The sequence below is a fragment of the Notolepis coatsorum genome (assembly GCF_963971535.1).
Source record: "Notolepis coatsorum genome assembly, chromosome: 11".
Lineage (NCBI taxonomy): Eukaryota > Metazoa > Chordata > Actinopteri > Aulopiformes > Paralepididae > Notolepis > Notolepis coatsorum.
The window spans coordinates 36388428-36400927 of NC_140175.1; the positions used below are offsets into that span (position 1 = coordinate 36388428).

Consider the following 12500-nt stretch of genomic DNA (forward strand, 5'->3'; position numbering starts at 1 on the left):
GCTTGATTGGGGGGAGCGTGAACCAGTCTGCTCCCTGTGGGGGAGTGTAGTATATGTGTGTGTGTGTGTGTGTGTGCGTGTGTGTGTGTGTGTGTGTGTGTGTGTGTGTGTGTGTGTGTGTGTGTGTGTGTGTGTGTGTGTGTGTGTGTGTGTGTGTGTGTCTTTAGGGGGGAAGGGACGTCATCATCATACTACAACATGGGGCCAAACGCAGAGAGCTGTTTACAGGTGAGTCACACACACACACACACACACACACACACACACACACACACACACACACACACACACACACACACACACACACACACACACACACACACACACACACACACACACACACACACACACACACACACACACACACACACACACACACACACACACACACACACACACACACACACGCACACACACACACACACACATATCACTGTCTGCGTAGCAGGCGATGCCAGATACCCTCTAATTGCATCTCTTCCTCTCCTCAGATGGAGCCCAGACGAAGGCGATGGTTCAACCCCCCCCTCTCTCTCTCTCTCTCTCTCGCTCTCCTACGCCGCCGTACGGTATCCATATTCGACGCGACCAAACTCCAAGAGAATATCCAATAACCCCAGATGCTCGGTCTCAGCGGATGTGGCACGTGCCCGACACAGTCGCGGCCATCGATTTGATACCATGGTCCGTTTTGCAGTGACTTTATATTTAGCAGGATATAGTAGCCTTATATATGTATATAAACACGTTCATATGTGTATAAGGTTGTGAACATGCATGCATACAAACATGCATTCAAATATGACTGCGTATGACACTCACACCCACACCCACCCACCCCACCCACACACACACACACACACACACACACACACACACACACACACACACACACACACACACCACATCTAATTTGTCCCCACAAGAGGAGAAAAAAGCATGACGTCACCTCTTCTCTACCCGCTCCATCACCCTGCTTCTTTCCAGTGGTCAAAGTTAACCCGCTGATGCCACCTAGAGGTTCCACTTGGCAACTGCGCCTTCACATATCGCTCCAAATCTGTTCATGTTGTCAGAAGGGGACCATAAATGTCTATGGAATAACTGTGCCACCGCCACACAGCGTGTGTGTGTGTGTGTGTGTGTGTGTGTGTGTGTGTGTGTGTGTGTGTGTGTGTGTGTGTGTGTGTGTGTGTGTGTGTGTGTGTGTGTGTGTGTGTGTGTGTGTGTGTGTGTGTGCGTGCGTGCGTGCGTGCGTGCGCGTGCGTGCGTGCGCGTGTGTGTGTGTGTGTGTGTGTGTGTGTACGTGTGTGTGTGTACGTGTGTGTGTGTACGCGTGTGTGTGTGTGTGTGTGTGTGTGTGTGTGTGAGAGACAGAGACGAGGAGGACAATGAGCCGGTAGACATGTTGCTCTCTATCTTTTAATTTCCTGTGCGGTTGTGATGAACCCGTCGCTGAACTTTTAATGGAGGTGTCAACAGCTGGCAGAGAGATTTTCATAAAGCTTACTGTCATCGTGAGGGAGCCTCTTTCTACGCGGCTAAATGGCTGTCGTTCCTCTGTTGACACCCAGTAAATAGACACCGCGTCTCATTTTCACAAACGTCACAGTGAAAGGAAGAAAAAAAGAAAAGAAAGAAGAAACGTATACAAAGACACAGTTGAGAGAAACAGAGCGGGTCAGTGAGGAGAGAGGCGGAGGTTTTCTTTAGGCTCCTGTAGAAATCTTTTTTTTACCAAATGTTTGTCTTTATTACAGGTAGCCAGTGGGCAACTCTTTTTTGACCACTAGCTGGTGCTAGAGAGGGCAGGAGGAGATAAGGTAATTGTGTATCACGTGTACTTCGGAGTGCACACCGGGAGGCCCTGTCGACATGCCCTCGCACTTCGATTCGATACGTATACAGTCTATATATAAATGGCGAATGGTTGCATTTATATAGCGCTTTACAATTTGTTCCTCACATTTTACCCATCCACTCACACATTCACACACCGATGGCGGAGGCAACCTTGCAAGGTGCCAACCTGCACATCGGGAGCAATTAAGGGTTAAATGGCTTGCTCAAGGACACTTCGACACGCTGCCTGGGAGGAGCGGGAGTCGGCCAATGTCACCCCACTTCTTAGGGACCTGCACTGGCTCCCCATTGCTGCACGAATCCGCTTCAAGGCCCTCGACCTAACCATACCGTGCGGCAAAGGGAACCGCTCCCGCCTACCTCCGGTCAATGGTCTCTAACTACACACCCTCAAGACCCCTACGCTCTGCATCTTCTGGCCGCCTCAGACCTACTCCTATCCGAGCTCCGGGAGGGTCATCAAAGAGAAGTCGCCTATTCTCAGTCCTTGCCCCACAATGGCGGAATGAACTACCCAGCCCAGTTAGGACAGCCGAAACCCGTCCAATCTTTCGCCGTCGACTAAAGACGCACTTCTTCAACCATTATCTGAAAGAAAAAAAATATATATATATATATATCTAACCCTAACTAACCTTACTGTCATGCACTTGTCCTAATAAACTAACCTACACTGTAGCACTCAACACTTTGATGAACATTGTTGCTCAGCTGATAGAGTTGTGCCCTTCCTGATGACTTGTCGTACAGAACTTGTAAGTCGCTTTGGATAAAAGCGTCAGCTAAATGACTAAATGTAAATGCAAATTAACCGGGAGCCTCCGGATTACCAGACGACTGCTCTACCTCCTGATCCACTGTCGCCCCCCAAATACAGTACACACTGCGAGATCTCCCTCAACATCGAACAGGTTAACCGTCAGTCGAAGGAGGTCGGACTCATCAACTTCACCAGACTGGAAGCGAAACTGGACACGGGTGTCAAGAATGCGAGAGCAAAGAAAAGACAAAAAAAAACAGACTTCGCTAAACTTCTGCGAGGTAGGAAATGTGTTCAGCTTGTAGACTATCAAGTTTGGTCTGTTTGGGTGGAAATGTGAATACAAACAAAAGCGAGTTGTTTATTAGAACTAACTTTGTTGGATACCTTTCATCTGTCCGTTTGGTAATGTGACTCTATATGGCGACTCTATGATGATGATACTCTTGTATACTTTCCCCTCCAACTGAACTGGCAACTGTTTCGCCCCCTTCAGAGATGTACTGTATAATTTGGAGAGGAAAAATTACTCCGAACAATCATTATAAAATTCTTTAGAATTATTTTGCCATATGTCCTCATCAGCGGCGCCGGAAGCAGGGGGGCCCTTGGCCCCCCACCCCCCACACTTTTTGAGATGGATTTGCAGACCCCCCCCACCCTATATTGCAACACTTACGGTAAAGACGTTTCAATCATTCTCTAGTCTCTAGACAATACGGTAAATACCCCTATATAGCAACACTTACAGTAAAGTTTTAGACCTGCCACATCTGGGTACTTTGCTCAGAACGCTTGTTTGAAATGTTGTTTTGTTAGTGAATTTATTGAGACGGTTGTGCCCTTGTGAGAAGTTACATTTGATCAGTTTTCAGGCAATGCCTGCAATGCCTCTTCCGTCTCCCCTATGGTATTTCCCCAGTCAGCGGCAGGATATCTCCTTATTTCTTTACATAATGTAATTTCTTTACATAAGCATAATGTAATATTATGCTTATGAATCTCGTCATGACCTAAAACTGGATGTGCGTTTTGGAGAGCAATGTCAGCTTTTAACGTTAAACCCAGGCTGCAATGACTTCAGCTTCAAGCAACTGCTGAGAAAATATTCTATAGTAATTCAGCGTGAGTTTATCTTGTTGACTGTTTCTGAATATTGTAGCCGGAGTTTATATTTGTGGGCTGGCCGTTCGTTGTACATCTCTCTGGTTTATTGTAGTTTTGAATGTGAAATAAGTAGTGCTGTCAATCGATTAAAATATTTAATCGCGTTTATTCGCATGATTGTCCATAGTTAACTTGCGATTAATCGCAAATTAATCGCTTTTTTTTTATCTACCTTAAACGGATCTTTTTCAAGTTCCAAGTTTTAATACTCTTATCAACATGAGAGTCAACAAATGCTTGCTTTATGCAGCCATTTAACACAAAAGGATGACCCTCATGCATTGCAAATTTGCATCAAATTCAAAACAGAGCGATGCACTAAATAACTTAAAAGAAAATAATAATTTAAAACAATGAATAAAGTGTGCATGAAATAATAGGGGAAAGAAAACGTTAGGAACTTGTTACATTCACCCACACAAGGGCTGAGTAATCACCCCCCCCCCCCCCCCTCTCTCTCACACACACACTCTCCCAGCTCTCTTTCTCTCTTGAACCTTCCTCATCTCTCTCACCCCCCTCTCTCCCTCTCTATATATCTCCCAATTCTATCTGTATGTAGAATAAGCTGTCAAGGGCTTATCAGATTGTCAGTAGGAAAGTAATGCTTTTTACTTTTGAGTTTTTTTCAGATTTATCTTCAAATAATGAGTGAGAGTCTTTTTTTGGCCCCTGCACCTCTGAGATTAATCCTTCGCCCCTGGTCCTCATCAATCAAAACAAACTATGTTCGAGGCAGTGTGAACCACACATACGCCTGGACAGTCGTTAAAGAGGCATTTTGCCTCATTTTAACCTGTGGAGCTCAGCCGCGTCGGCCCCGCAGAGACACTCGCCCAGAGGAGAGCAGACACTATTTCCTCAACTATCTTCAACTGTAGTAGGTCCAACTCGAGGAAGGACGAAGAAATAACATCTGCAGTTCACTAGAGGTCCACCGACCTCCAGGTGACATGCTCCGGAGGAGTTTCTTGACAGGGGGGGGGGGGGGGTAAGATCCTGAGACACGGAACACGTTACATTTTATTTCCACAAATGTCCTCCTCACAAAAGACAAGGTTAGGACTAAGGTTAAAAATCGGCGAAGAGGCCCTTTAAGTAATTATGTATTGTAATAAACAACGAGGGTGAAACTGCCCCGTTCTAGTAGCGTGCAGCTTCCAACAGAGACTCAATCTTCCTCTGAGGACAGTTGGTTTGTTCAGTTATGAAAACATCATGATTTATATTTAGTGTTCTTCTGCTTTCCTGAGGTTCAAATTCCCATGTCAGATTGATATACAGCAAACACACACACACACACACACACACACACACACACACGCACCCACTCGCACACGCACACACACACACACACACGCACGCACACACACACACACACGCACCCACGCACGCACACACGCACGCACGCACGCACGCATGCACGCACGCACACACACACACACACACACACACACACACCCTCCCACCTCTGTACCTCTTTGGTGACGTTGTCCTGGACCAGGCTGTAGAGGGGCACCACGCGGCTGACCTCCAGCAGCACCGGGCTGGGCGAGGGCTGCTCCACGCCGCCCCTCCCGCCGCCTCCTCCTCCTCCTCCTCCGCTGACCCCCGCGGCCGTCTGCCGGTGGCACAGGTGGCACGCAGCCGGGCAGCTGCCCTTCTCGTCGCAGCGGATCTCCACGCCGCTCACCAGGTCGTCAGACAGCAGCTGGCTCTTCAGCAGCGCAGACAGGTAGCTGATGAAGGGCACAGACTTGAGGTCCCGACGCCCGCTGCCCACGCCGATGCCCCCCTGGTCTGTCGCCTCTGGCGGTGGTGTTTGGGGGGGGGGGGGGGGATGACAAACTCAGTATCCACTTTCAAAAATAACACAAAAACTCACCTACAGTATACAGACTAGCTTTTACTTCAAAGGTTTTTATTTTTTTTATTGTTTTTATCTTGTATTTCAGTATACTTATTCAAATCAAATCAAATCAAATTTATTTGTAAGGCTCGACAACACACGTTAATGTCCCCATGGGCCGGACACGTCTTCTTTAAACAAGTCAAGAAGAAACATCACAATAAGTCAAGAACAAAACAAGAACACCATAAGGTCCAACAAATTTAAAATAAATGCAAAATGAATTGAAGAATGAAATTTTTTTTGTATATTATTGTTATTGTTATTACCATTTATTTGTATTACCATTATTTCTCCTTTGTCAAGCACAGTGTATCCTTGTATTAGAAAGGTGCTATAGAAATAAAGTTTATATTATTACATAACCAGACTTCCTTTTTTCTTTATTATGATTATGAACGGTAATTAACCATTGAAGCCTATATATTCTGTGACTATATAACGTGAAAGCCACCCTACTTCATTAATTGATTGTCTCATAAATAACCTTGCCTCTAGCCAGATATCACTGCTTGTTACTGACGACGGATGACTCAAATTTGTGTCTCTCAAAACAAATAAAACACACAACACGATACAATCGTGCTAGCTGCAGTGCGACAAGTTAAGCCATGTCCCCCCCACACACACACCCCTCTCTGTAGAGTTAAGTCCACCTTCATCATATGATATAAAGAATAACACAAGATGACAAGTGTATGATGTCACAGGAAGTTGTCTATCACCGGAGATCATCAGTCACAGAGCATCAAGGTAACTAGCTAGCGCCGCTACTTCAAGACAGAAATCAGTAACGTCACTGTTACTCTATTCTCTCAAGAAGCTAATATGAATTGACAGTGCAGGAGGGGATTCTGTCTTACAGTGCAGCAATGCTTAGGCTATAGATTCAGAATGGAATGATACATATATATATATAAACCGTATGTCCTTGATATTCCATGGATTCCTCCAAGAACTTCAATGTCAATTTCAAATGTATCAAATTTTTTAGAGCGATGATTTTGTATCATTACCTAAGTAAACATGGGCCACCATGACCATCTGCACTTTCTCACCCTTTTCAGTCTTTATATGTTTCCCCTCAAAACCGACCCAACCCCCATAGCTGCCATCATCTACTCTGACCACTTGCCTGTAGGAGATACAGGTGTGAATGAAGCACAACTTCCTTGCGTCCTCTGAAAGGCGCTATATAAAACGAAGTTATTATTATTATTATTATTATTATTATTAAACAGCTTCAAGACTGAAGCCATTCACACCACAAGTCTGGTCATCTGTCATAACCAGCATCATTGTATCTGGCCAGGACATTCCCCTCTCGACATAAGTCACCGACCTGGGTGTAAAAATGTACCCTCACTTCACCTTTGAGGCTCACATCAATCAACTGTGCAAGACCTCCTTCTACCCCTTCAGGAACATTGCCAAACTCACTCTGACAGATGCAGAAAAGCGTGTCCACGCCTTCATCTCCTCCAGGCTGGACTATTACAATGCACTCCTCGTCGGGATCCCTAGCAAGGACATCCAGAGGCTGCAATAGATCCAAAACTGCGCTGCTAGGATCCTGATGACCACATCACCCCCATCCTCAAATCACTCCACTGGCTTCCTGTTTCTCTCAGGTTTGTGTACAAGGTCTCCCTCCTTACTTACCAGTGCTTCCATGGTAATGCCCCCCCCCCCCCCCCTACCTCGAGGACCTCCTCACCCTACCATGGGAGATCAGATCGGGCCTTCTGCTCGGTTGCTCCCAGTCTGTGGAACGCTCTCCCCAACCATCTGAGGATGCTTTTGAATGTGGCTTAAAAAAACAGTTTTTTAGTAGAGCTTTTTTTTTTTTTTTTTTTATCATGCTATGCTTCTTTTTTTATCTGTAGCATTAAATGTTTTTAACCTGTAAAGTGCAATATAAATAAGTTACATTACAGCACTGTTAGGTGAACAATAGATCGCTTTTGTGTAGAAACCTAAAAATTGGCACACTAAAAGAGTGTGCTGGAGTACTATTGCCTCTAAGCATCTAGTGCAACTTATAGGCCACATGCAGTATGTCCACCTTACAGTAGTTATTGTACATTCACTTGCATATTTTTATACACTGAACAAAATCCTCTTTAGGATTATTACAGCCAGACACGTTTGGAGCCTGTAGTGCCACCTATAGGCCACATGTAAAGTCCACCAGATACAGTTGCCTAGATTTACAGTACATATATTTGCTGATTTATTATGGACAGTAGTTGTCAAATCATTACTCCTTACTCTGTTTATCCACAAACACATTTTGTGAGAGAGATACTGATATTCTGATTGTAGCAATACACGTGTGCAGTGTGCACACTATGCAACACAGATATGCGTGCCAGTACACACATTAAAAGGATAGTTTGGATCTGTGGACATTAAGTTGTATGAAATAGTTGCCATTAGTCCAGTCCTGTGGTCGGAGTTCTGGCCGGGTTTCGGAGAGAACCGGGAAGCTTAGACAGGCAAACAGTTTGAATCCACACCACATCAAGCAGGCAAATGGTTACTCACTTCCAACACAAAACCACAGTCCTCCAGCATTTTGAAACAGCTGATAGGCCATGTTACCTGTGAACCAACTCCAGCGCGTAGTGATACACTGGAACAGCTCCAGCTCCACAAGACTCGGTCAGTAAGCTAATAGCTTTGCTTCCACGACACTACTGGTATTTCATACAATTTAAAAAATCCCTTTCACATTATAATATATTTAGATGTATTTCTCTTATGTACAGTAGCCTCTTTTAATTTAATATTTTTTTATTTATCTAATAATATATAATTAAGATTAGTTCATGAATTAAATGTGTGCAGAAGTAAAAATGTTAAATTCCAAATAAACAATCCAAACCTTTAGAAAAAAATATCAAATGTATAATTTGATGAATTAGGTGTAAGATAAATGTGAAGACACTTATAACCACTTTAAACACTATAAACACTTTTATATCCAATAAGAATCATATCCCTGCCGGCATTAATAATGACCTGCTGCAGTCATTTGTTCAGCATATGAAAATATACTAGATTTTCAGTCTACTTAACTACTACTTAACTAAGTTAATCAACATGTGGCCCATAGGGGGCGCTACAGGTTCCAAACATGTCCGGCTGTAATCATCCTGTCAAGGGGTTTGTTCAGTATATACAAATGTGCACAATGTCCAAAAATGTCCTCGGCTTTACATTAATAAACGTGTATTTCGAGGTCGAGGTGAAGCTGTGGGGTTCAATGAACAGTTTTCAATGGCCAGCAGAGCTGCAACCAAAAGCAGTCCAGAAATCATTCATGGTCTCAATCAATCTGTATGATAAACATATTATGATCTAGGTCTAGGTTCATTACCATTAAGGTGCATTCCACGTATCATTTAAACAATGACATTAATAAATAAAACATATACATAAAATGACTATGTAATTTTTTTGTATCAATGGAGTTACCCTTGCAGATGAGTTTATTTTTTTGTTTGAGTTCTCATGGCTCTTATTGGCAAGTGGAGAGGTTATGGCCATACCAGTATGGTCATAATTCTGAAAGTGTTAACCGGATATTGAATAGATCGTGTTAGGCCTACATCTTCAATTATTTTCTCATTTGAATTGTATTACTAATTACATTCTGTATTTGTATTCTGTTGTATTTCCCCAGAAAGACTAGTGGCCATTAATGTGGCAGCTAATTGGGAGCCTATTAAAACAATAAACAATGAACAATAAATGTGCTGTCTAATTTTAATGAAGTAAACAAACATACTAACTACAAAACAGTCCATGTACCAAAATTACCAAAAATGTCCTTTCAACACCAGACTGACTGTTGAAAAACTGATATCCAATATTTAAAAAAAAGACCAACATCACTTATTGACAGACCTACAGTATATGTGATAATATTTAATAAAAGACCAACACTGACCATTGCCAGACTGCTATTTCATATTAAAGGCTAATACATGCCTGACATATCAGCAACTATATATATATATACAGTATATCTACTGTATATCGGTCTAACCCTAGGAGGGAGCCACATAAGAGCAAGCGAGAGATCTTCACAAAACAAGTAAAAGTGATTTACTGGAAGTCAAATCAACGGTCTCTCACTATGCGAGACATCTGGTTATCCCATCAAACTACCCAAAAAAACCAGTCCCCTCTTCCCCCCACGTTATTCTGTCCTCCTCCATTCCCTCAAAACAACCCCTGAATCAAAACACACGCAACCGGAGTGACAGGAGGGAGGGAGGGGGAGAAGCAACGCACTCTGCATCTGGATCTACTTTTGCTGGCGGCTGTGGAAACGAAAGAGGAGGAGGAGGAGAAGGAGGTGAAAAAGAAAAAAAAGAAAAAATAACAACAACAGCGACTAATCCTTCACTGTCATCACTCGGTGGAGACAGCAGGGTCGGCGACTCCGTCCTCCAGAGTGTAAATAAGCAGTATTTCATGTTCTCATTGGGTGTGGGGGGGATATTCCTTGCTCATCATTTCCTCTGTCAGTAGCATAACAATGTGGCATGAGGGGTGGGTGGGTGGGTGGGGTGGGGGGAGAGAGTAGAGGGGAGGACAAGGGAGAGGGAGGAGGAGGAGGGGGGACTGGCAAATTGAGAGAAAATGCTAATTGGGTGTTGAGTGTTTCCCTTGGTGGAGACACCCGGCTGCGTGTTTTTTGGCAAAGCAGATGTGCCGCCTTGACGTGGCGTGCATGTGTCTATGTGCGTCTGTGTGTGTGTGTGTGCATGTGTGTATGTTGACAAGACGAGTGGATGATGCATCAATGAGAGTCCTAATGGAGCGACAAGGCCATGTTGGTTGGACGAGGGAATGGTTGACTTCACGTATGGCAACACGGACCCCCAAATTTACATATATTAGAAGGGAAACATCCATCCTAAAAAATAGTCACAGTGTGCTATTCCAATGAGAGGTCTAGAAATGTATTTTCCAACCCGTGCTTGTTTTCTCCGACTGATGTGGTGTCTTGGAACTAGCTCGCTAGATAGCCCCAGTGTGTAAGTAAGTAAGTAAGTAAGTAAGTGAGAAAGTAAAGTTTATTTAGTAATGCACCTTTCACAGGGCAGTCACAAAGTGATTCACAATAATAAAGAGTTGTTTAAAATAAGACTATACAATTATAATTTTTTTTTAAAAGATTGTGTGTCTGTAGGAAGAATGTTCCACGGTGTCTGCGCCGTAACTTCAAAGGCACGAGAGCGAGGGACAACTAGTAAGCGCAGATGTACACAGGTACTACAGAACTTGTAAGTCGCTTTGGATAAAAGCGTCAGCTAAATGACAAAATGTAAATGTAAAATGACCATGCATGGCTCTGAACCTTAAAATGTATCCTAAACTGAATGGGAAGCCAGTGTAAGGAAGATAGGATGGCTGTGATGAGAGTTGACCTGCTGGACCTGGTCAGTAGCCTTGCAGCAGCGTTCTGGACCACTGGTAGACGGTTCAGGGACGACTTGCAGTGAAGGGAATTGCAGTAGTCCAGCCGGGATGATGTAAACGCGTGAATGATCAACTTTAGCTCAGGTTGTGATACAACAGACCTGAGTTTGGCAACGTTTTTTAAATGGAAGAAAGATGTACGGGTCAATGCTTTGCTATGTTGATCGAAGTACATAGCTTGATATAACACAGAGGTTATACCGTATAGGGAGCCAATACACTGAGCAGTAGTATTGTAATACACTGATGTCCTCAATAAACAATAGTTCCAAGACATTGTCGGTCTGAGAGAATAATCAAACATCATAAATACCTTTGGACTACAGTGTTCTGTTGTGAATGGTTAAAACCTTTGTTTGCATGTTGTGGTGCAGATTAAAACTTTTTTTGTTACCAGACCCCATATGCTGCCGGTCTGAAGCTGCCCAGCTCACTTGGAACACGGACAGAATTTCAACCACAGGTCTTGGTAAGTAAGCTAATGGATACGCTGTCCCTCCAAGGGGAGTCTTGTTCACGTTCACAAATCAAAGCCAAACTGTACAGTATTATAGAAATAACATTATGTGAATCCTATTTTAGGGTGGGTGTGAGAAGTGTATTGTTAGATATGATTTAGTCCAGAATTCCATAACAGAATTCGCTACAAATACCTTGGTGTTTGGCTTGATGAGATATTTACATTTACATACCATGTGAATGTTCTTGCCAGTAAATTGCGGCAAATGATGCCAGCGTCATAGAGCCAGCGTCCCAATGATTAGCAGAACAAAAGTGTTGTTGAGCAGCCTTCCTGTCTGTTTTGGATTAGATATGTTACAGTTTCCATTCTTAAGCCATTAGGCGTTTTACATCATTCAGCCATCAGATTTAGTTATAGTTAAAGTACTCACCATTGTGTCCTCTACAATAAGGTTGGATGGTCCTCTTTGGCGGAGAGATACGATTTTGCACTGGTATGTGTTTTTATATACTGTAAATAGATAGTCCAGACTACATTACCTCATTGTTGGAATGGACCTCTGGACCCTATGGCACACACGCAAATGACTGGCTCATTAGTACCTAGAGTTTATCCTGAACTTGGTAGATGTGTCTTTGTCTTCTGTGCTCCTGAATCATGGAACGCCCTACAGGGGACATTGAAATTAGGTGCACTAGTGTCCATGGGTCGATTTAACGAACAGCAGGTCACCACAATCTGCAATTGTTTTTAAATTGTGTTTGAGTGTGTAATGTTTTAAAGGAATTTATATTAATATTTTTATATTCTTATTGTACAGTTTTATTTATTTGTATTAAAAT

The 12500-nt window shown here is 43.3% G+C and overlaps 1 protein-coding gene across 1 annotated transcript in view; it reads right to left on the minus strand.

Moving 5' to 3' along the window:
• LOC311237094 (astrotactin-2-like) overlaps nt 1-12500 on the minus strand; it is a gene marked incomplete at both ends in the record, with an annotated part of 130440 nt that overhangs the window by 81518 nt on the left and 36422 nt on the right. The window contains 2 exons of the mRNA XM_084324900.1: nt 2744-2831; nt 5268-5599. Of these exons, the coding sequence (XP_084181026.1) occupies nt 2744-2831; nt 5268-5599 (420 nt within the window). The remainder of the gene's footprint in view (nt 1-2743; nt 2832-5267; nt 5600-12500) is intronic.